We start from the raw sequence: 23258 nt of genomic DNA, 5'->3' as shown, positions 1-23258 counted from the left end.
TATAAGCAAGTACTTTACATACCTTTACAAAGAGTAGCTTCTTCCGCTCCCCTGTCAACTGGTCCTAGGGAACTGCTGTCTCTCTCTGCTACAGACAGCTTATTCGGAGAGCCTTTACCACTGCCACTACCACTACCACTTTCACTGCCTTCACCTTCCTTTTTGTACAATGATCCACCAGGACTTGGTGGGGCACTACTGTAAGGTTCACTAATAGTTTTGGATTGAAGGGATTTTTCCAAAGGTTCCTCAGGAGCCACAAAGCCTCTCCGAACCAAACGTTGGCCCTGGATATTCAAACTACTCAGTAAAAAATTTTTTCAGTACATAATTATAATAGAAAAGCTTAATAAAACCATAAGAATCGTGCGTACATTAACACATCATCCGTTGATACCTAACAGGATAGTGTATATAAACAAAACAATCTACTGTATACATTATTCTTATTCTAACACTTGATAATTAATACATGAATATTTTTTATAGACAAGGCCATGTGTAAAAATCAACAGTTTACTTAGTTTACTTCAGCAATTCAAAGGCGTTAAATTGTGAAAAAAAAAGAAAAAAAAAAATATTTTTCTTTGGCAATTTGAAGACTTTAAATGGACAACAAAATTTAAAAAAAAAAAAAAAAACCAAGGTGTTTATACTTGTCTGAAACAAATCTGCTATTTTCTGGCCAATACTAAGTAACCGAAACAGTAAATATTGTTTTTTCAATATTTTTAATTAAAAACCAACAAGCCTATTAAAGACAAAACTAAACACATAACTATATCAAGCAACAATGAAGCCACCAGAAAGCAACAAAACTGCTTGAGATATGGATATGCATCTTTGTTTTTGTCAGGAACATAATTACTTCCATGATTGAAAATAGGTGCAGTAAGATGATAAAAAAAAAATAAAACTAAACCTACCTGGAGAATTATAGTATCTTCAGAAAATATTGAATTATCGGCATGGAAGATAATTTTGGCTAGTGCCCTAACAAGAGGCACATGTGAAAGTATCAGAAACACCTGAGCCAGCAGGAAGAGAGAAACTACGCTGCTCACTCTCGGTCTTTCATCCTGAAAGAAAGAATATGTTAAAGCATATCACATATCCCAACTCAGCACTATCATTTACACTTATCAAAAGACTAAATTTATTAATATCTTATTACTTTCACCAATCAAAAGGCTGGTGCAATACTAAGGTCCACAAGTAATTAATATTTTTTTCTCAAGATTTTATATCACAGTTTTGGCTTAGTAATTTTAGCTCTATGAGTGTGTATGCTGGCAATTAAAAAATTCTACTTTCTCACCACATAAGACTGATACCCATTTTCTTTTTTAATTACACTTATGACTAAATTCCTTAGACTTAAACTCTGTTCAATAATTTATTATATTTCTTTGTAGCATGTCAGCAGGGAGAGAAACCGTTTTCTTACCTTTTCAATCTGCGGATTCAATGAATACACTAGAAGAGGAACAAGTAATCGATTGAGAAGATGATCTGCTAAAACCTCATTAAGTGTCGTTATTCCTAGTTTTAAAATGTCATTAAGGTAGTGAAGGTGATCCAAGTGTTCTGCTACTAAGTCTGCAAGACGGCCCCTGCTGTTATGGCTGTAAATGATAAAATTCCTTGTAATTAATACTGTCAATCAAAGAATAAAAAATAAATTTGCTGAGCAAGTTTGCCAGAAATGCGGGAAGATAGCTTTTACTATCATTGACTAATGTTACAATCAAGAATAAGAGTGCACCCTATACAACTAACCTACACTTCTTAATACATACATACATACATACATATACCAAGGCACTTCCCCCAATTTTGAAACAAAAACAAAAAAGGGGACCTCTACTCTCTACGTTCCTCCCAGCCTAACAAGGGACTCAACTGAGTTCAGGTGGTACTGCTAAGGTGCCACAGCCCACCCTCTCCCGTTATCCACCACAGATGAAGCTTCATAATGCTGAATCCCCTACTGCTGCTACCTCCCCGGTTATCTAAGGCATCGGAGGAAGCAGCAGGGCCTACCGGAACTGCGTCACAATCGCTCGCCATTCATTCCTATTTTTAGCACGCTCTCTTGCCTCTCTCACATCTATCCTCCTATAACCCAGAGCTTCCTTCACTCCATCCATCCACCCAAACCTTGGCCTTCCTCTTGTACTTCTCCTATCAACTCTTGCATTCATCACCTTCTTTAGCAGACAGCCATTTCCCATTCTCTCAACATGGCCAAACCACCTCAACACATTCATATCCACTCTAGCTACTAACTCATTTCTTATACCCGTTCTCACTCTCACCACTTCGTTCCTAACCCTATCTCCACACTTCTTAATAAATCTATAAAATGTAAGGCCTTATGGAGATTTATTTCCAATTAATATACCTTTATTATGATACATATAGCCTCCAAAATACTTTTGCAGTGGTTGTGCAGTTTCCATTATTTCATATGAAATTATAAACAAAACAAGGCCAGTCAAACACAAATAAGCACTCTCCTACAGCAAGACATCAAGTCCCTAATTACTGTAGGTCACATTAGTAACTTTAGATTATGGGAATATCACTGCTTGATAGATTGAAAAATGATGAAAATGACATGCAAGTATCCTATCTATCATATGACAACACATACAAACATTTTGAGGTCAAATGGAAAAATAGACGGCCTATCTTCTAAATCATTTATCACATAAGAATAGAAAAATGTTATGAAACCTTGAAAAAAAGGTAAAACCGGTGAGAGAGAATTGGATACAATCCAAGTGATCTCATCCTCTTTTGATTAAAATGATATTTTAATTATAAAATAAATTTTTGAATATACTTTCCCGGTGAATATATAATAGCTGCAACTCAGCGGCTCGACAGAAAACACACTAAAAAAAAACTCGCGAGCGATCGCTATGAAGGTCGCGGGTGTGCCCACCAGCGCCAACTGTCGGCCAGATACCACTCTTGCATGTAAACAAACCCTTCAATTCTTCTCGTCCCGCTGCGTCTCTATTGGGGAGGAAGGGAGGGTCTTTAATTTATATATTCACCGGGTAAGTATATTCAAAAATTTATTTTATAATTAATATATCATTTTTAAATATTTAACTTAGCCGGTGAATATATAATATAGATACCAGAGTTAATTAAGTTTACAGCGTATAAGCTAAGAGTTTTTTTGACAGTTATCAATATAACAAAACCAAAATATATAGGTACCTGGTAAGGAAGTTGACTTAGACGATTACTCTGCCTTGTAAGTCTGTCTTCCTCACGGAGCCCAGCGATCCTCTTAGGATGCTGAAAGACTCCCAGGAGCTGAAGTATCAAGGGCTGCAACCCATACAACAGGACCTCATCAAAACCCCTAATCTGGGCGCTCTCAAGAAATGACTTTGACCACCCGCCAAATCAACCAGGATGCGAAAGGCTTCTTAGCCTTCCGAACAACCCATAAAACAATATTAAAAACATTTCAAGAGACAGATTAAAAGGATATTGGAATTAGGGAAGTGTAGTGGTAGAACCCTCACCCACTACTGCACTCGCTGCTACGAATGGACCCAGTGTGTAGCAGTCCTCGTAAAGAGTCTGGACATCTTTCAAGTAAAATGACGCGAACACTGACTTGCTTCTCCAAAAGGTCGCGTCCATGATACTTTGCAGAGATCTATTTTGCTTGAAGGCCACGGAGGTTGCTATAACTCTAATCTCGTGCGTCTTAACCTTAAGCAAAGATCGGTCTTATTCACTCAAGTGGGAATGGGCTTCTCGTATTAAAAATCTGATAAAATATGACAAAGCATTCTTTGACATAGGTAAGGATGGTTTCTTAACCGAACACCATAACGCTTCAGATTTACCTCGTAAAGGCTTAGTACGAGCTAAATAGAACTTAAGAGCTCTAACGGGACATAATACTCTCTCTAGTTCGTTGCCTACGATCTCTGATAAGCTAGGAATATCAAAAGATTTAGGCCAAGGACGAGAAGGCAGTTCATTCTTGGCCAGGAAACCAAGTTGAAGAGAACAAGTGGCTTTTTCTGTCGAAAAACCGATGTTCTTGCTGAAGGCATGAAGCTCACCGACTCTTTTAGCCGAGGCCAAGCACACCAGGAAAAGAGTCTTAAGAGTGAGATCCTTCAGGGAGGCTGAATGTAAAGGCTCAAACCTGTCTGACATGAGGAACCTTAGGACCACGTCTAAGTTCCATCCAGGAGTAGCCAAACGATGTTCCTTAGAGGTCTCAAAAGACTTAAGGAGATCTTGTAGATCTTTATTGTTGGAAAGATCTAAGCCTCTATGCCGGAAGACCGAAGCCAACATGCTCCTGTAGCCCTTGATCGTGGGAGCTGAAAGGGAGCGAACCCTTCTCAGGTATAAGAGAAAATCAGCGATTTGGGCTACAGAGGTACCGGACGAGGATACAGATACTGACTTGCACCAGTCTCGGAAGATTTCCCACTTCGATTGGTAAACTCTAATGGTAGAAGCTCTCCTCGCTCTTGCAATCGCACTGGCTGCCTCCTTCGAAAAGCCTCTAGCTCTAGAGAGTCTTTTGATAGTCTGAAGGCAGTCAGACGAAGAGCGTGGAGGCCTTGGTGTACCTTCTTTACGTGGGGCTGACGTAACAGGTCTACTCTTAGAGGAAGACTTCTTGGAAAGTCTACCAGCCATCGAAGTACCTCGGTGAACCATTCTCTCGCGGGCCAGAGGGGAGCAACTAACGTCAACCTTGTCCCTTCGTGAGAGGCGAATTTCTGCAGTACCTTGTTGACAATCTTGAATGGTGGGAATGCATATAGGTCTAGGTGAGACCAATCTAGGAGAAAAGCGTCTATATGTATTGCTGCTGGGTCTGGGACTGGAGAGCAATAGATTGGAAGCCTCTTGGTCATCGAGGTTGCAAAGAGGTCTATGGTGGGTTGACCCCAAGTCGCCCAAAGCCTCTTGCACACATCCTTGTGGAGGGTCTATTCTGTAGGAATTACCTGACCCCTCCGACTGAGGCAATCTGCTAAGACGTTCAAGTCGCCCTGGATAAACCTCGTTACCAGGGAGATGCCTCGATCTCTTGACCAAATGAGCAGGTCCCTTGCGATCTCGTACAGTGTCAGGGAGTGGGTGCCTCCTTGCTTGGAAATGTAAGCCAAGGCTGTGGTATTGTCCGAGTTGATCTCCACCACTTTGTTTCGAAGGAGACTCTCGAAGTTCAACAAGGCCAGGTGGACTGCCAAAAGCTCCTTGCCGTTGATGTGCATGCTCCTCTGACTTGAGGTCCACAGACCTGAGCATTCCCGACCGTCCAGGGTCGCACCCCAACCCAAATCCGATGCGTCTGAGAATAGAACGTGGTTTGGTTTCTGAACTGCTAGGGGAAGTCCCTCTCTTAGACTAATATTGTCTTTCCACCAATTCAGGCATGTCTTTACTGTTTCGGAAATCGGGATTGAGACCGCCTCTAGCGTCTTGTCCTTTTTCCAGTGAAAAGCTAGATGGAACTGGAGAGGTCGGAGGTGTAGCCTTCCTAGCGAGACAAACTGCTCCAGGGATGATAGAGTTCCTACTAGACTCATCCAATTCCTGACTGAGCAACGTTCTCTCTTCAACATCCTTTGGATTACGAGCAGGGCTTGATCTATTCGGGGGGCAGACGGAAAAGCCCGAAAAACTGGACTGCGAATCTCCATCCCTAAATACAGTATAGTTTGGGATGGAATCAGCTGTGACTTTTCCATGTTGACCAAAAGTCCCAATTCCTTGGTCAGATCCAATGTCCAATTGAGATCCTTCAGACAGCGATGACTGGACGAGGCTCTGAGAAGCCAGTCGTCCAAGTAAAGGGAGGCTCGGATCCCCGATAAATGGAGGAATTTTGCCACATTCCTCATAAGCCTCGTAAACACGAGAGGAGCAGGACTTAGGCCAAAGCACAGGGCCCGAAACTGGTACACCACATTGTCGAAAACAAACCTCAGAAAAGGTTGGGAATCTGAGTGAATGGGGATGTGGAAGTATGCGTCTCTTAGGTCGAGAGAGACCATCCAGTCTCCCTTTCTGACCGCTGCTAAGACTGATTTCGTGGTCTCCATGGTGAACTTTGTCTTCGTGACAAAGACGTTCAGAGCACTCACGTCTAGCACCGGTCTCCAACCTCCTGTCTTCTTCGGTACTAGGAAGAGACGGTTGTAAAACCCCGGTGATTGAAGGTCCGAGACTTTGACCACCGCTCCCTTCTCTAGCAAAAGAGACACTTCTAGTTTCAGGGCTTGTCTCTTTGATTCCTCTCGGTAATTGGGAGAGAGATCGATGGGGGAAGTCGCTAGAGGAGGTTTGTGTACAAATGGAATTTTGTACCCCTCTCTGAGCAACCTCACAGACTGTTGGTCTGCGCCTCTCTTCTCCCAGGCTCGCCAGAAGTTCTTGAGTCTGGCACCTACTGCTGTCTGAAGCTGCGGGCAGTCAGACTCTGCCACGTGAGGACTTGGCTCCTTTCCTCTTTCCTCTCTTTCCTTCGGCACGAGTACTTCCCCTACTGGGAGCTCTGCCACGAAAGGGCGGAATAAACCTGGACGCTGGAGTGTCTATCCTTGGTCTAGCAGAAAAGGAAGTCGAAGGAGTCCCTTTGCGAGCAGAGGACGCTACCAAGTCATGGGTGTCCTTCTGCACGAGTGACAAAGCTATGTCCTTAACCAAAAGTTCAGGGAACAAAAACTTCGATAAGGGGGCAAAGAGTAGCTCAGATCTTTGACAGGGAGTAACTCCTGCCGACAGAAAAGAGCAAAGAGACTCTCGCTTCTTAAGGACTCCTGAAGTAAACGAGGAGGAGAGCTCATTGGATCCATCGTGGATGGCTTTATCCATGCAGGACATAATGAGTAAGGAGACATCTCTATCAGCCGATGAGATTTTCCTACTCAAGGCTCCCAAACACCAGTCAAGGAAGTTGAAAACTTCAAAAGCTCTAAAAATTTCAAGGTCCGAGGATGACCAACTAATCTTCGAGCGTCTCATGGCTAGGCGGCGGGGAGAGTCTACAAGGCTTGAGAAGTCGCCCTGGGCAGAGGCAGGGACTCCCAAGCCGAGAACCTCCCGTGGCATACCAGACGCTCGATCTAGACGAGAGTTTAGATGGGGGGAAGGCAAAGGCCGTCTTCCCTAAACTCCTCTTGGTTTCCAACCAATCGCCTAAAAGCCGTAAAGCTCTCTTGGACGAGCGAGAGAGTACAAGTTTTGTAAAGGCTGGCATGTCAGCAGGTACGCCTAAAACAAACTCAGACGGCGGCGAACGAGGAGCCACAGAGACAAAGTGTTCGGGAAACAACTCTTTAAAAATGAGCTTGACTTTCTTAAAGTCCATAGATGGCGGAACTGCTCTTGGTTCATCAATATCTGAAGGATGATCCTCAGGCTGAGGGTCAGCAACGTCCTCATCCGAAAGTTCCTCATCTGACAACTGATGAGAAACAAGCAAAGGGGTTGGCAATGCTTGACACGCAGCGTCCGCCCGCACTGGTGCATAAGTGGCGGACCAGGACGCAGCGTCCTGTAACTGCTTGACAGTCTGGGAACTGTCAACAACAACAGGTGCGTGAGGACGCACAGCGTCCACCCGAGACTGCTTAGACCGCCTAGTCTGAGCAGTCAAAACAACTCTAGGTTGCGGAAGTTGACGCTCAGCGTCAAAACAAGTCAACTCCGATGGTTGGCGAACGTCCTGAACGTCACCAGGCGCATCAGCAAGTTGCCTAACGTCCAAATGCGGCTGAAAATCCACACGAGATCGCATCGAGTGTGGTTCTACCCCAACTGCTTGACGTGACTTGGCTACACCAGCGTCAACAGGACGCACAAATGAACATTTGGGTGGCTGAAGGCCAGGATCTTGATGAGATAAACGGCTAGGCTCAACGGAAACCTTATCGGCATTGTAGTCTTCCATAAGGGACGCAAGCTTAGACTGCATGTCCTACAGTATAACCCATTTTGGGTCCACGGGAATGGGTGCGGTAACCGACGGGGTTAGCGTCTGAGACGGCACAACTTTGCCTTGCTTAGGCGGCGAGCAGTCATCCGATGACTGCAACGGGTCCGAACTGTCCCAATGACTACATCCAGGACGTTGGACCTGTCCTGAAGGGACCGACTTCCGTTTAAGAGGCCTAGAAACCTTGCTCCACGGTTTCTTGCGTGAAAAGCCTTCGGAAGACGAGGAAAAAATGGGCTCTCTCGTCTTATGGTAGGGGCGATCTTGGTGAGATACGCCTGATACCATAGAGGGAACGTCTGTTCGCTGATCAAGGCCTCTCGAACCCATAAGTCGTACGACATTACTTCTCCCCTGGGCTTGGGAGCTTGCAAGAGGTCCCGGACTAGGTGAACGACAGGCACGAACAGACGAACCCTCGGTCGCAACACTGTTCACAACACTTTGCGCACTAATCACTTTCCCACTTTCCGCCGTGGCACTATGACACTTAAGTTCCTTCACGTCAGCCATGAGTTGATTACGATCAGTTGCTAACGCTTCAACTCTTTCCCCCAATGCATGAATAGCACGTAACATGTCTTGCATAGACGGTTCCTGAGTGCTAGAAGGGGGGTTAGGAACAACCACTACAGGGGAAGGATTAGGTTCAGGGGCATGTGGAGAGGAAAAATCTACAGACCTAGATGAACTCCTCCTTACCCTATCTCTCTCTAGTCTACGTGCATATTTATCGTATTCGAGCCAATCGAATTCCGAAAGGCCCACGCATTCCTCACACCGATCTCCCAATTGACAGGTTTTACCCCGACAATTGGAACAAACAGTATGTGGGTCGAGAGAAGCCTTTGGAAGACGCCTATTACAGTCCCTAGCATTACACTTTCGAAATCTAGGTACTTGAGAAGGGTCAGCCATTTTGAATTAGTCAAAGAAAATTCCAAAAACAATCCAAGTCATCAACAAATAATCTGATTCAATAAAGAGTTCAAGAGGTTATGTTGAGGAAAAACACCTGCACTGCGAAAGCTCAAACCAAAATGAAGTACTTCACCAAATATGTTGAGAAAACTCCAGGTTCTACAGCGAGTATGAATACGTCGAAAGAGAAGAATTGAAGGGTTTGTTTACATGCAAGAGTGGTATCTGGCCGACAGTTGGCGCTGGTGGGCACACCCGCGACCTTCATAGCGATCGCTCGCGAGTTTTTTTTTAGTGTGTTTTCTGTCGAGCCGCTGAGTTGCAGCGATTATATATTCACCGGCTAAGTTAAATATTTAAAAATATAAAGACACCTCTTCTGAATTTACTAAGAATATCAAACAGCAAAACAAAATTTGCAATAAAGCCGATTCATAACTTTACTCCTCCCCAAAGAGTTTGATGAGGCTAAAGCTCTTCATTTTTATGAAATGAAACTTGTTCTGGTGACCACAGGAAAGGAAGAAGGTTGCTAGATTAATGTATGTCTCATTATTATTATTACTAGCTAAGCTACAACCCTACTTGGAAAAGCAAGATCCCATAAACCCAAGGGCTCCAACAGGGGAAAAAAGATGTTCGCAAGACTTCAAGCACTTGAATACAATTGAACAGTACTGTACTTCAATTTATTTCACAATATAATTAATCAAAGTTCATTTTCAAATTCACTCCACGCAGCCATCCAAAAACTGTTTCATGGCTAACATGAGAGATTGGAAAGCAGGAGACATTAATTCTTACTGATTGTTGGATAAATAGATACTACCACTAGAATTATGGGGTCTTCAGACTGGCCAGACAGTACTACATTGGATCCTTCTCTCTGGTAATGGTTTATTTTCCCTTTGCCTACTCGTATATACACCAAATAGTCTGGTGTATTCTTTACATATTCTCCTGTCCTCATACACCTGACAACACTGAGATTACCAAACAATTCTTCTTCTCTCAAGGGGTTAACTACTGCCCTGTAATTATTCAGTGGCCTCTTTCCTCCTGATAAGGGTAGAAGAGACTCTTTAGCTATGGTAAGCAGCTCTTCTAGGAGAAGGTCACTCCAATATCAAACCATTGTTCTCTAGTCTTTGGTAGTTCCATAGACTCTGTACCATGGTCTTCCACTGTCTTGGGTTAGAGTTCTCTTGCTTGAGGGTACATTCCGGCACACACTTCTATCCTATTTCTCTTCCTCTTGTTTTGTTAATGTTCTTATAGTTTATATGGGAGATATCTATTTTAATATTGTTACTCTTCTTAAGATATTTTATTTTTCCTTGTTTCCTTTCCTCACTGGGCTATTTACCCTGTTGGAGCCCCTGGGCTGATAGCATTCTGCTTTTCCAAATAGGGTTTTAGCTTAGTAAGTAGTAGTAGTAGTAGTAGTAGTAGTAGTAGTAGTAGTAGTAGTAGTAGTAGTAGTAGTAGTAATAATGCCAATAATAATAATAAAGCTGACATGTAACACCAACTCATAAGGTTTATAAATCATGTATTACAAATAAGCCTCTCTCCTAAGAGAACTATTCCTTCTTACTTAAGAAATATGCAGTTTAAAACAATATTCTTAGAGGTCATTAGAATGCATCCAGATAATAAAAATTCCAGTTTTAACAATCATACATGACTTGAACATATTATGGGAATAAAAATCATATCAGACAATCAAATAACAGAGCACAACTATGAAACAACCATAGTTTTTTTTCCAATTTGTTTAACAAGGGAAAAAAACACTATCTAACAGATGAAAAAGTATATAGAAAAATAAAAGAAACTATTGATACTCACTCAACATCACCTCTCACACAATTGTCCACTTCTAATATATGGTTCCCTATAAACCATACAAGGTTTGAAAAGTAAGGCGCCGCAGTACGGTCACAAATGAACTGCAACATTGACTGATCTCCAACTCTGTAAACATTCAGAGAGAGAGTTCTCACTGCAATGCGAACCATGCTCTCTGGATGATTGAAGAATTTGATGGCCTCTGTATATAGTGGGAAATCATTTGTGTGCTGCAAAGAAATTTTTAAAAATAGGATAAGTGATTAAACAACAAAGGCACAGAGTACAGTATTGGTATACAAGATAATATACTGTATATCAATAAGATTCATTTACAATTAAAAATTCTCCAAGACATGTTCTGAAGTCTTGAAGACAGGAAAAGGATGGCCAAAAATTACTTTTCTGTATTAAGTGTACGATGAAGGGGTTGTTAACCCACAATCAAATAACAGAAGACAATTACATTTTAAGTTCCAGTTATTCCAAGGTATTAAGCTAAAATGTCTCGCCTAAATGACTGAATGACCTCTATCCTTACAGAACTGAATGGAAGTTTAGGCTTATAATCCCTCAACCTCTCACACAAATAAATATTCAAACTAATGATAAAGGATGCATTTAAATGTTTCATAAATTAATTTATCCATAAAAATTCATCAATCATAAAAAAGTACCAGTTATATCACTGTTAACTCTGATGGGTTGGAGATGCAAAAGTGTAAAGTCACTTCTAACTATTGAGCTTTTTCTGTTCAAGACATCAGAAGATAAAAGCCTATTTTCCATTCTTGGATTTGTATGTAAAAAATAATTAGCTATTAATTATTAAATGTTATTGCCAGTTAAACATAACTCACAATAATTTACACTGGTATGGTCATAGTAAATTATTCCAGCCAGAATGGTTATGGTTCACTTTCCCTTTGCCGACTTATACACCTGATAGTCTAGCCTATTCTTTACAGATTCTCTTTTGTCTTCATAAACCTGACAACACCGAGAGTACCAAACAATCCTTCTTCATCCAAGGGGTTAACTACTACAATGTAATTGCTCAGTGGCAACTTTCCTCATGGTAAGGGTAGAAGAGAGACTGTAGCTATGGTAAGCAGCTCTTCTAAGAGAAGGAGACTCCAAAATCAAACCATTGTTCTCTAGTCTTCGGTAGTGCCACAGCCTTTGTACGATGTCTTCACTGTCTTAGGTTAGATTTCTCTTGCTCGAGGGTACACTCGGGCACCCTATTCCACCTTATTTCTCTTACTCTTGTTTTGTTCAAGTTTTTATAGTTTACATAGGAGATATTTATTCTAATGTTGTTACTATCCTTAAAATATTCTATTTCTCCTTGTTTTCTTTCCTCACTGGGCTATTTTCCCTGTTGGAGCCCCTGGGCTTATAGCACCCTGCTTTTCCAACTAGGGTTGTAGTTTGGATAATAATAATAATAATAATAATAATAATAATAATAATTATAATAATAATAATAATAATACACAAAAAAAAGTGAAGTCCATGCACAATATTAGTTACTGTAGAGCAGTACTGTACATGCATTACATCTAAATATATTTTATGCAGGTACAGACACTTTAATGTATCATGAACCAGCAACTCAATCTCATAAATATTTTTAATTTCAGTAAGGGTAAATAACCATATATATACTGTACCTCATTATAAAAGAAGTGAATAGTATGGATGTTGAGCTTTAAGGAAAGGGTCTTCAAGAATGATATGTAATACGCCATCACCTCCTCATCGCTGAAGTCAAACTTATGTACAATGATAGAATTGACATGATTATTTGAGAGGAGGTAATCTGAAATAAAATATAAGTATTGTAGAAAAAAAAAATTCTACAAGACTCTAATTCTGGTTTAAAAATTTGGAAAGTGTTCCATTTACACTGTGATTAAAATATCCACACTCTGGATAAAACTAAATTTCAGAACTTGTACACTGTACTGAAAATATGAAATCAACTACATTATTCAGAAAACAATATATTTAGTCTCTCTTGTTTACATAAGATACTGTATACATGTCAATTAAAAAGCATACTATTCAATTTTAATAGCAACAAAATGAAAAATCATCAGAACATAGTCAGATCATAAGTACTCAACAATTAAAAAACAAATATGACATTCTTTGTAAAAGATGATAGCACTTTATTATTGCATAGACTGCCATAATATACAGTAATATACCCAAGATCACTTATAAAACTAAGTCAAAATCAATGTTGGTATAATAAACAACAAACTCCAAGCTTACAGGTTAAGTAACAATTTGTTTACCTGGTTCATGTGTAACAATAATGACAAAAAGCCAAACACGGTAGGAATTATGTAACTCTAGTCTCGTGGGTTTCAGGATATTTATCCATGTAACATAAAAAGTGACTGAAGTTGATTGCTGTTAGCCAGTTCCCAAACTAAAATATACTGCAACAATATGATCTTCATTTTGAAAAAGCAGGCTCAACTATTTCCATAATCAAAATCAAAACCGCATTCTATTCAGCAACTGGTGTCATTACTAATACGATGATTTGAGGTTCAGTCACAAAGCTGAAATTAATAGCCAAAAACTGGTCTGTTTCTCCTCTCAAGACAACTTAGCATCCTACTATTAAAAAACCTAAACAGGTCAGCCCACACTAACCACGTCAGTAATCTTGGGTCGTACAAGAAAAATCAGTGAGATATTACATATCAACATCAATGACCACAGTACTCTAAAGATGCGTTCCTGCAGGGAGAGAATTCAATTTTGTCCATTGTTTTTGGTTTAGAAGAAAGGTTCGTACCTCTTGGGACATGCCCTTGGACAAAAAATATCAATAAACTTCTTTACAAAGATACAAAAAGACTAGAGCAGAGTTCTATGCAAAAGGTTATCTTCAGAATATTTCTCATTATTCTATCAATATTATTGCTAGGACTATTTAAGCAATCAGTTACACAGTTCATGGTCAAAACCAATGCAGTTAAGAGGTACTCTAAATAGATGTTGGTCAGTGAAAATTTATCTGCCTACACTCTATCAATACATTTTGTTTAACTTTAGGTCCTGGAAGCTGCATTTTCCTATTTTACAGCTTCAGATACATTATAAGAAATCAAAACCTTCAATGTCATACATGACATCCAACTTGTAATGCTGAAAGTCAATGGGTTCTAAAAAGAGCTTCAGGCTGAAAAGACTTATGTGTTCGGGTAGGATCAAGGCAGTTATTACGACAACGTTACTAAAGATCTTCAACAATCAAATGTTTTCCTGTTCTCATTGACTGCTGTAAACCACGCAGTTATTCTATTTCTAAATACAGTTCAGTAATGCCTTGACATAAGAGGACTCCAACATACGAGCAAGCCACTGAGGAAATTTTTACATGGAGATACGAACACGCTTACAGATGGGAATGCTAGGTGGCCAAGCACTTGGGAGCTCTCGAAGCCTGCATCACTCATTTATTTTGCATCATCTCCAACTTCTGTTTGCATATCCGAGCATCTCCAATGTTGTTTGCGTTATTTACGTGATTTTAACGTACTGTACAGTATATTTACAGATAATTATCCTAATAAGTGAAAGGTCACATGAAAGTGAGTGGAAACATTGAAAGTGCGAAGAAAAAGTGCATGATGACAATAGAGGGGAAGTGTGACATTATCGAAAAAAACCAGCATGGTGTCCGTATGAGTGAACTGGCGCACCATTACCAGAGGAGTACAGTACATCGACAATACTGTACTTAACATCCTCAAACAGAAGGATGCTATTAAGAGAACACAGCCTTCTAAAGGCCTAACTACCATGTCTAAGTTTTAGACTGATATAAATGAAGAGATGGAGATGCTTCTGTTGTTGTGAATTAAAGAAAAGCAGCTGGCGGGAGATAGAGAGACTGAGAAAATCCTCTGTGAGAAGGCCCTGGGCAATCTACAAATATTTGAAAGAAAGGGAAGCAGCTGAGAATGGGGGAACATTAACACCAGTAGAGACGTTCAAAGCTAGTTGTGGCTGGTTTGATAACTTTAAAAAGCAAGCTGGGCTCAACTCGGTTGTGAAGCATGGGTAAGCTGCGAGTTCGGATGTGAAAGTTGTGGATGAGTATGTCGAACATTTTTCCTCGCTTAATGCTGTCAAAGATTATATCCCCAACCAGTCTTGAACTGTGATGAAACTGGCCTTTTTTGGAAAAAGATGCAAAAGAGGACATTCATAACGGCAGAAGCGAGGGAGAAGAAACTGCCGGGCCATAAATCCACGAAAAACAGACTGACTCTAGCCTTATATGCTAATGACAGTGGTGACTACAAGATCAAGCCACTGCTGGTGTATCACTCCGAAAACTCATGCGCTTTCAAGAGTCACAAGATCTTGAAAAAAAAGCTTTGTTATGTGGCGAGCAAATTCAAAAGCATAGGTTACGAGGCCTTTCTTCAAAGAATGGGTAAATCTGGCCTTTGATCTGACAGTCATGAAGTAGTTGATGGAGAAAAACCTGCCATTGAAACGTCTTCTCATTTTAGACAATGCCCTTGGCCACCCTCCAGGTCTTGAGGATGACATTCTTGGTGATTTCAAGTTCATTAAGGTCCTCTATCTCCTGCCCAACACAACTCCACTTCAATCCATAGACCAACAGGTCATTTCAAATTTCAAGAAGCTGCACAAAAGCATTTGTTCAAAAAATGCTTTGATGTCACAGATAACACCAACCTTACCTTCATGAATTTTGGAAGGACCATTTTAACATTGTGAATTGTTTAAAGATTATTGGTGAAACATGGCAGGGTGTAACACTAAGAATCTTAAATTCAGCTTGGAAGATATTGTGGCTAGATTCTGTAGCTTTGAAAGGGATTTCAAAGGATTCAATATGCAGCCTGACCCTGAACCCATTGTGTCGGAAGAGATTGTGTCTCTCGGAGAGTCCATGGGGCTGGAGGTAGAAGAGGTAGATGTCAAACACCTTGTTGAGGAGCTTCAAGAAGAGCTCACAACTGAGGGGTTGATCGAGGTCCAGATGATGCAACATTCAGAGGTGTGGCAAGAGCTCAGTAGTGAGAAGATGGTGGAAAAGAAGTAATTTCTTTCTTCAAGGGAGATTAAGGAAGTGTTGGCTAAGTGGCAGGATGTTTCAGACTTTGTTGAATAGACCCATATAATTGTCTACTGGTCATGCATCGGCTCTTTTTAATGATACTTGCTGCACTCATTTCCTCAACACTTTGAAAGGGAGACAGAAACAAACCTCGTTGAATAGGTATTTTTTTTAAAGGTTTGCAGCAAGAGAAATTGAGGCAAAAGAATGCTAAGACAAGTGAAGAATAAAAAAAATTAAAAAATCAAAAGAAATAAAATTTTAAAAATTCAGTAAGCTAAGTTCAGTCTATATGGTACCGTCCAATTCTCTCCTTCCCTCCCTCCCTCCCTCAGCACACATCCGTTAGCCGCTGTCGTATCTCGAAGGTAAGAACTCCATAATAAACCCACATTTTATTGCAAATCACAGTGCAGCAATCATTTCTATCATTTAGTGAGTGTATGTAAATTACAATAGCAATTAAAAGCATGTGTTTTCTATTGTTATATAATTGATTTGGGTGTTTTTAAGAGGGTGGGAATGGACTAAATTTTTTTCAGTTATTTTATATGGGAAAAATTCACTCGAGATACGAGCAATTTGACACACAAGCTTGATCCTGGAAAAAATTATGCTCTTATGCCAAGGTATTATTGTACAGTAAAATATTGCAACATCATTCTAATAGGCCATGCTCTTAACCCTAAAACTGTAATCATTCAAATAAAAAGTTTCACATTCCACAGTTCCAGTTAGATACTATACTGTATATGCATATGCAATTCAATATTTTCATGCATTCTGAAAGTAATAACTTTTTTACTTCAATACTTGATCTAATATTCAATATAGTGAAAACTCTACACAAACAAAATAATTTCAGTTGAGATTCTTGTCAATTTAATTATCTTAACCTTGTATAATCTTTTTCACTTGTCATGGCAATGTTTAACTAGAATGGAGATCTTGGAACCACATAAGTCTCTAAGTATTCCCTATAAAGGGCATATTACATACCTATAATTACGATTACTATAGTGAAAATTAATGAGATTGAATTTGCTATTTACTAATACAACATTGAAAAGCACTATTGTATGAATGTCCAAGAAAAAGGGGGATGATAAATCTGCATTTTGGTACAGTCGATTGTTTCTTCGTTGCTGGTCTCGGGGGGAAGAGATTAAGAAGCACAAGACATTGCAGACTTAAGTTACTGCCTGTTGTCTCTCGGGAACTGTCAGAAGAAGGACTGGTAAAAGAGCATTGCCATTTAATCTGATCATGGGTATAAGTGCTCTGTCTCCTACAAGACAGGGCACTGGCTACAATATGGTGAATGCCTGTAATGCAGGAAGAAATCAGTAAGGGGGATTCACATTACTCTGGTACAATCTGAAGACTCTCCTTCACCTCTGACACATCTCTTTGAGGCAGTTTTGGTCTTCTGGCAGCAGGTGAATGCTTGGCACTAGGATAAGATGATAAAGGAACAGTCAAAGCATGAGCACTGCATACCAATACCTCTTCTGAGAATGGAATACAGCAGTTTCTCTCCTCCCCAAGAAAAGAGAAAGACGATCGGGTTGGCAACCTTCATCTCAACCAACAGTACATGAGATCACTCTCCATGCAAGAGATCAGCACACTGTCTCTCCCACAGGGAGAAAAATGGTAAGAGTCACACACATACAAATAATATCGATCAGATCTCCCAAAATTCTTCAACTCTGTCTTCATGTTTTCCCTAAAAGTTGCAGTGAAGGCACCAATGAAAATGAGGCAGGGTAGAAGGAAGAACTTAAGAGTTTGTCTTCTACGGTAATTGTGCAGGCCGATGATGACAATCCCAAGGGGAGAGAGCCACAATAGCACAGCCAGGTGATGGGTCATTAGTGCCTTTCTGAGGTCAAAAAGACATTAAAGAAAAAGAAGGTAGACTGCCCCCTTCCATTTACACTGAGTCGTCAGCTGACCGTTCCTCCGACGGAGCACCAGTGAATTCTAAGGAAAGCCAACTCCTTAGTTCACACTGTCACAGTCATTGTAGTGTCACAAAGATCTGTCGAGTAAAAGTATAGGGGACAAGGAGCAATGGCCTATGATCTCTTAATAAACAATTCCAACGGCCACCCCCTGCAGTGCAATAATGCTGATAGGGTGGCACCATATAAAATTTTGACACAACCAGTTCTAACTCCTCCATTCTAACCACCAGGTTGAGGTGAAAGAGGGAGAGGGGCCACTAGCTCATCAAAGTTGGGTCAGTAAAACAGAAAAAGAAACTGAGAATTAAGTTTCAAATGGCACTAATACCACCACACAGCCTGTAGGGGGGGGATTACACCCACTTAAGAAAGTTGAATAAAGATTGATGCCTCCAAGCTGAGAGGAGAGTCAGACAAGAACCATAGCCAAGTGAGTTATTAGTGAAACACCAAGATCAAGAATTTTTCATGAACTGTCTTTAGTGTTTTCCCTTTCCCCTCTTTCGCTGAGATCGGGTCTTGTTTTCTACTATTTTTTTAAATCCTAATTAAGAAATAAAACTAAGAAACCTAGTGTCAAAATAAATTCTGTTGAGAGAATTAAGTGTCCTTACCCACCCATCCTTAAAATACTATATTAAAGTCACGTGTCCTACATCTAAATAACTTGTTAAAGTATGGCCATGCACAAGAGGGACCGAACAGCAACAACCATACCCCCTAATAGGAACAAGTACATTGATTACCAGCAGGTTGCACAGAAAACTCTCACACAATCATAGTAATCAGTATACACTGCATATCCTTCACTACTTCTTCCATTAAAATATCCCTTGAATGTGACTATCTGCCAAAGCATTTATTCAATCTGAAATGTGATGCAAAAGATTAAAACAACCAAATGGGGATGCCGAGAAGTATGTACTTCTGTACTGTCCGGCGCTGGAAGTCAAAGTGAGGGTTGTTTCAACAATCAAGTGGGTGGGGCCAACAACCACCCTACAGGTAATCATGTCTATCTCATTGAAAGTTTAAACGGCCTTCCCAGCTTCGTTAAGGACATACTCTTATTAAAGGATGATGGTTTGTATTTGTGTGAGAACAAATAAAGAAATAATCATGCAACTCAAATTAAATGTTCACAACTAAAGAAAATGCAAGAAAAAGGTCCCATCTTATTCCAGTTTTACATTGCATAGCAATGACAGGTACAAAATTACATTACTGTATACTACATGGGAGTACAGTACAGTATCTAAAATATAAAATACAATATAAGTTATTATCTTTAAAGGATCAGTGCCCTAGTATTTAACATTATGTACTTACATAACGACGTCTCATTCCTAATGTTTTCGAAAAGGATATTTAGAGTTTGTAGAAGTTGAACACAAACGTAGCTTCCACATTTCTGTCGCATAATTCGCAAAAAGAAGGCGAGCATATTCTTCTCCAAGAAGAAGCTGAAATAAACAAATAAAATTATGACAAATCTCAAAACTAACAAAAAGCCGACTATATAATTATGATCTACAGTATATCAAGTTAAGACAGGAAACTCTAAATTATAGAATATAGTAGAGTAATAGAATTTCTTAAATGAAAATAATTTCTATCATTCACTATTTTTACATACCACAAAATGATGTCAACATTAAACATTTGCAAAAAACAGTTAATAGAATTTCAGTATTTCTTAAACATTTTAAAAGTTAATAGAATTTCAGTATTTCTTAAACATTTTAAAAGTTAATAGAATTTCAGTATTTCTTAAACATTTTAAAAGTTGAGTGAATTTGATTTTCGCATTTCAATGTCATCATTCTTTAAATATTAACAAAAAACCCAACGGAATGTACTTACTCAAACACAGAGGAGTCATTTTGGTCCCCCCAAATTAGAATTTCTGCAATAGATCTCAGGGTTTCAACAAGAAGCTCCCGATTGTTGTCCTGCACCACCTGGTTTCTACTGAGCACATTGTAAAGGTGCCTGTAAAAATCATTAAAATACATAAAATTTCACATCTCTGCTCAGACCAAATATTTTCCCTAAAATAAGTTAGAAAATATAGCATGCTTATTCAAATACCACATATTTTTGGTCCTCATACATTACCATCGATAATATTAAATACTAAGAATAATGAGATAAATGAATGTTAAACATTATTGAAGAACTTCTGGGAAGACACAAGAGTCCTAAAAATTAAGAAATTTTAACATTTCATCGATTTTAATGATTACATTAGCGCTACATGAACCATACACAGTATTTTTAAGGGTACTTTTCCTAAGAAAAATTATTCTTGTTTCTATTTACACTGTTCAAACAAATTATATTTTTCTTCGTTTCTCATAAAAAAAAAATCCCAGATTCTACAGTTATCATCAGGGAGCATTAGCTTTGATATAATTAGAACGATGACTATCGTGTAAGATTCAATGACATCATACCCAGCTTCCCACTGGAATTCTGAAATTGCCAGATACAGTATTTTATATGTTAAATGTAGAGGCACGTAAACACAAATTTGATTTGTCTAATAAAAAATAATTACCGGTAAAAACAATTTATGTTATTTCTTTCCTTTTTAGGATTACACTTGAAATGGGACCTCCTGTTTAAACATTTGATTTTCTGTGAGCAAAAAGTACTTAAAAGATATTAAAAAAACTTATATAGCTCTCTTTCTCTTTCTCACTTACAAAGCTCCTCACCTAACCTAACCTGAGAACCCTTGTCTTTAACAATTAGGGTGGCTGTTACGTCTCTTCTGCAACTCACCCCACCAATGACATATTATTAGTTTTTAAATATAAATAATCTGTTTTAGGAATTCTATTATGTTTAAAATGGTTTATTCTGTGATATATTATGATGGAAAACAAAATAATTTCTTGCCCCACACTCCTACATGGAGCCTCTGTATAATGACGGACAGGAACACGTGTATAAAACACGGAGCATTTGTATATCAGAGGCCAGTTCCTCACGCGTTCATTAAAAATGGACATCAACTAACCTAAACTTTCCCCCCTTACCTAACCTACAAGCTGTGTCCTTACCTACTTACCTAATGGGCCCTACGACCCCCCTACACTGCCGTATTCTAAGTTAGACATAATAATACATACAGGTGGCCGCTATCATACATGCACCCCTAGAACACCAATTGACCTAACTCCCCCCAGCTAACCAAACCTACAGGCCATGTCCTTGCCTACTTAACTAACGGGGACCTACAACCACCCCTAGACTGCCATATTCTTAGTGATGGAGTTGAAAGTAGGGGATTTCTGGGGTATGGCCATCATCATACATAACCCGCAAAAACTTTTGAATTGTAAAATATATTTGACAAAATTTTTAATCATTCAACTTCAACATTGGAAATAAAACAGGTTTAAAGTAGTAATTCCTATTTGTCAGTATTTTTCAAAAGGCACGGGACAATAGAATAACCTAATTATGTCCTATGGTAAAACAATGTATCAAGGTTATAGCCCAATTTAAATTTCAGTTTAAATAGGTTAAAATTATGCAATTGGTTTATTAGTCAAGGCTAAGTCTGTCCTTGTTACACTGGACTAACCAACCACCAACTTCAAATAGCAACCCAGTAAGTGACGAGTACAAACACATTGCATGCAATCATTGTCCTAACACGCAATTAGCGCCGTGCCCATCCCCGATTGTCCCAGGTGTTGAAGCAGCCAAGATTAATCCTAATAAAACTCCTCCTACGGAAGGAGAAACCTTCCTTATCCCTGATGGTACTCACCGCAGATGGTCCAACGAGTGAGGATTTTTTTGCTTCCATAGCCCACCTCCGAACCACCCTCTTCCTTTGAGCATTCTGATAACTTAAATTATGGCCATAATTCGAGGCCAAAGAAGAATAAATCATAAAAAAGACGGATGGAACGACTTCCAACACCTCCACGATCTATTGTCAACAAACCACTTAATCGTCATGAGTCAGACCAGCTGATTGGAGATCACCAACACTGACACTTATTGGTCGCCTTTAACAACGACCGCCAAGTTTAAAGACCTCTGACGTCCTATCAGGCCTTTTAATTTGCATAGCTGCCAGGAGATTAACTCTGGCCCGTAGATATATCATGTGGGGGGAAACTTTATCCATTAATATAAATATAATACGTCTCTAAAACTTTTATATCCTACAGGATATGGGTTATAGGATGCCCATAGACATCCGTATATACTGGATCCATAAAAGTACAAAAACCTTTATATGAAGACAAGAATTTCTTGATTATGCTATTTTATATACTGACGCAACATTAATAAAGTTATATAACTTACGATATATTACAATTTATAAGTTTAAAGACCTTATTTACACTTGAAATGATAAACTTTAGACTTCAGGACATTCTCGATTTAAGTTAAGGTCAATTTACAGAAAACGGATTATGATGATTAAGGAAATTTTGAAAAGACTTCGATAAATCTACATGACCCGTCTGGTCATGCGTGACATTTTAGATAGCTATCAAGTCAAGTACAACCTTTTAAATGTCCACCCAGTACCTCACGACATTAACTGATAAGAATTTTGATCTCTGTCAAACACAAACTATGGTAAAAGCCGTCTCACCGACGATCACGTCATTTTTGTAATGTCAAGAGTAAAGTAACGTACCGTATCTGAGGGTAATTTCCAAAATCTATCAAATGGAAAATTATCTCTGGTATGGAAAACAGTCATAGACTTTAATTATACTGTGCCTCTATACTCGACAAAAATAATTCAGGCATTGCAAAACTATTATATTATAATCTATCACTACCGGATCAGCTTATCTCATTAAGCAATTGAATTTCACTATCTGATAGGACAAATTTTACATTTGTATTCATATTGCACGTTCTTGTGTGTCATAATATTTGTTTATTATAACATACCAAACCCACAGATATTCTAGTGTACTGGAAACGAAAAACAGAATTTTATATGAACTTGTAGCAGGGGTAGTGAGATCGAAAATTAGATGGCAAGATAAGGTGAAGGATGATATGGATAGAAGAGGTTTTGTGGAAGAGGGTGACTGATAGAAGGCATTGGACAGGCCGCATCAGGCAACTGACCCCTTAATGTAAGGATAACGGTAGGAAAGAAGATTTTGATCTTCAGGGATTTGGCTGGCTTTATTCCTATCTTCATTTACCATAACCCAGGCTACCTAGGAAGAAAAATTCAGGAGCGCATATATTTGCTTATATCTTTATTAAAATTCTTTTCATGAATAAAAAGGTAAGACTTTTATCAATAACAGTATTGATATATGATAGTTGCATGTAGCCTACAGTAGCTATGGTGTCTGTCGCAATACTATGTTTTTAATATAAAATTCGATAACAT

The 23258-nt window shown here is 39.2% G+C and overlaps 1 protein-coding gene across 6 annotated transcripts in view; it reads right to left on the bottom strand.

Annotated features, from left to right (window-relative positions):
* The window catches only part of ema (C-type lectin domain containing ema), a 187024-nt gene extending 165123 nt beyond the window's left edge, over positions 1-21901 (bottom strand). For 2 of the 6 annotated variants that reach the window (XM_068386908.1, XM_068386912.1), the window contains exons 1-8: positions 21651-21898; positions 19730-19858; positions 19196-19329; positions 12451-12599; positions 10775-11004; positions 1448-1625; positions 927-1079; positions 23-287 (exon numbers count right to left, since the gene is read on the bottom strand). In XM_068386908.1, coding sequence (XP_068243009.1) covers positions 23-287; positions 927-1079; positions 1448-1625; positions 10775-11004; positions 12451-12599; positions 19196-19329; positions 19730-19858; positions 21651-21724 — 1312 coding nt within the window. In that variant the 5' untranslated portion in view covers positions 21725-21898. Of the gene's footprint in view, positions 1-22; positions 288-926; positions 1080-1447; positions 1626-10774; positions 11005-12450; positions 12600-19195; positions 19330-19729; positions 19859-21650 lie in introns of all 6 variants that reach the window. The other 4 variants (XM_068386913.1, XM_068386910.1, XM_068386907.1 and 1 more) reach the window with 4 other exon arrangements.
* Positions 21902-23258: the final 1357 nt, after the last annotated feature.

The sequence above is a fragment of the Palaemon carinicauda genome, chromosome 14 (genome assembly GCF_036898095.1).
Source record: "Palaemon carinicauda isolate YSFRI2023 chromosome 14, ASM3689809v2, whole genome shotgun sequence".
NCBI lineage: Eukaryota > Metazoa > Arthropoda > Malacostraca > Decapoda > Palaemonidae > Palaemon > Palaemon carinicauda.
The sequence above is the reverse complement of the archived record's forward strand: the minus strand, read 5'-3'. Positions and strand labels throughout refer to the sequence as shown.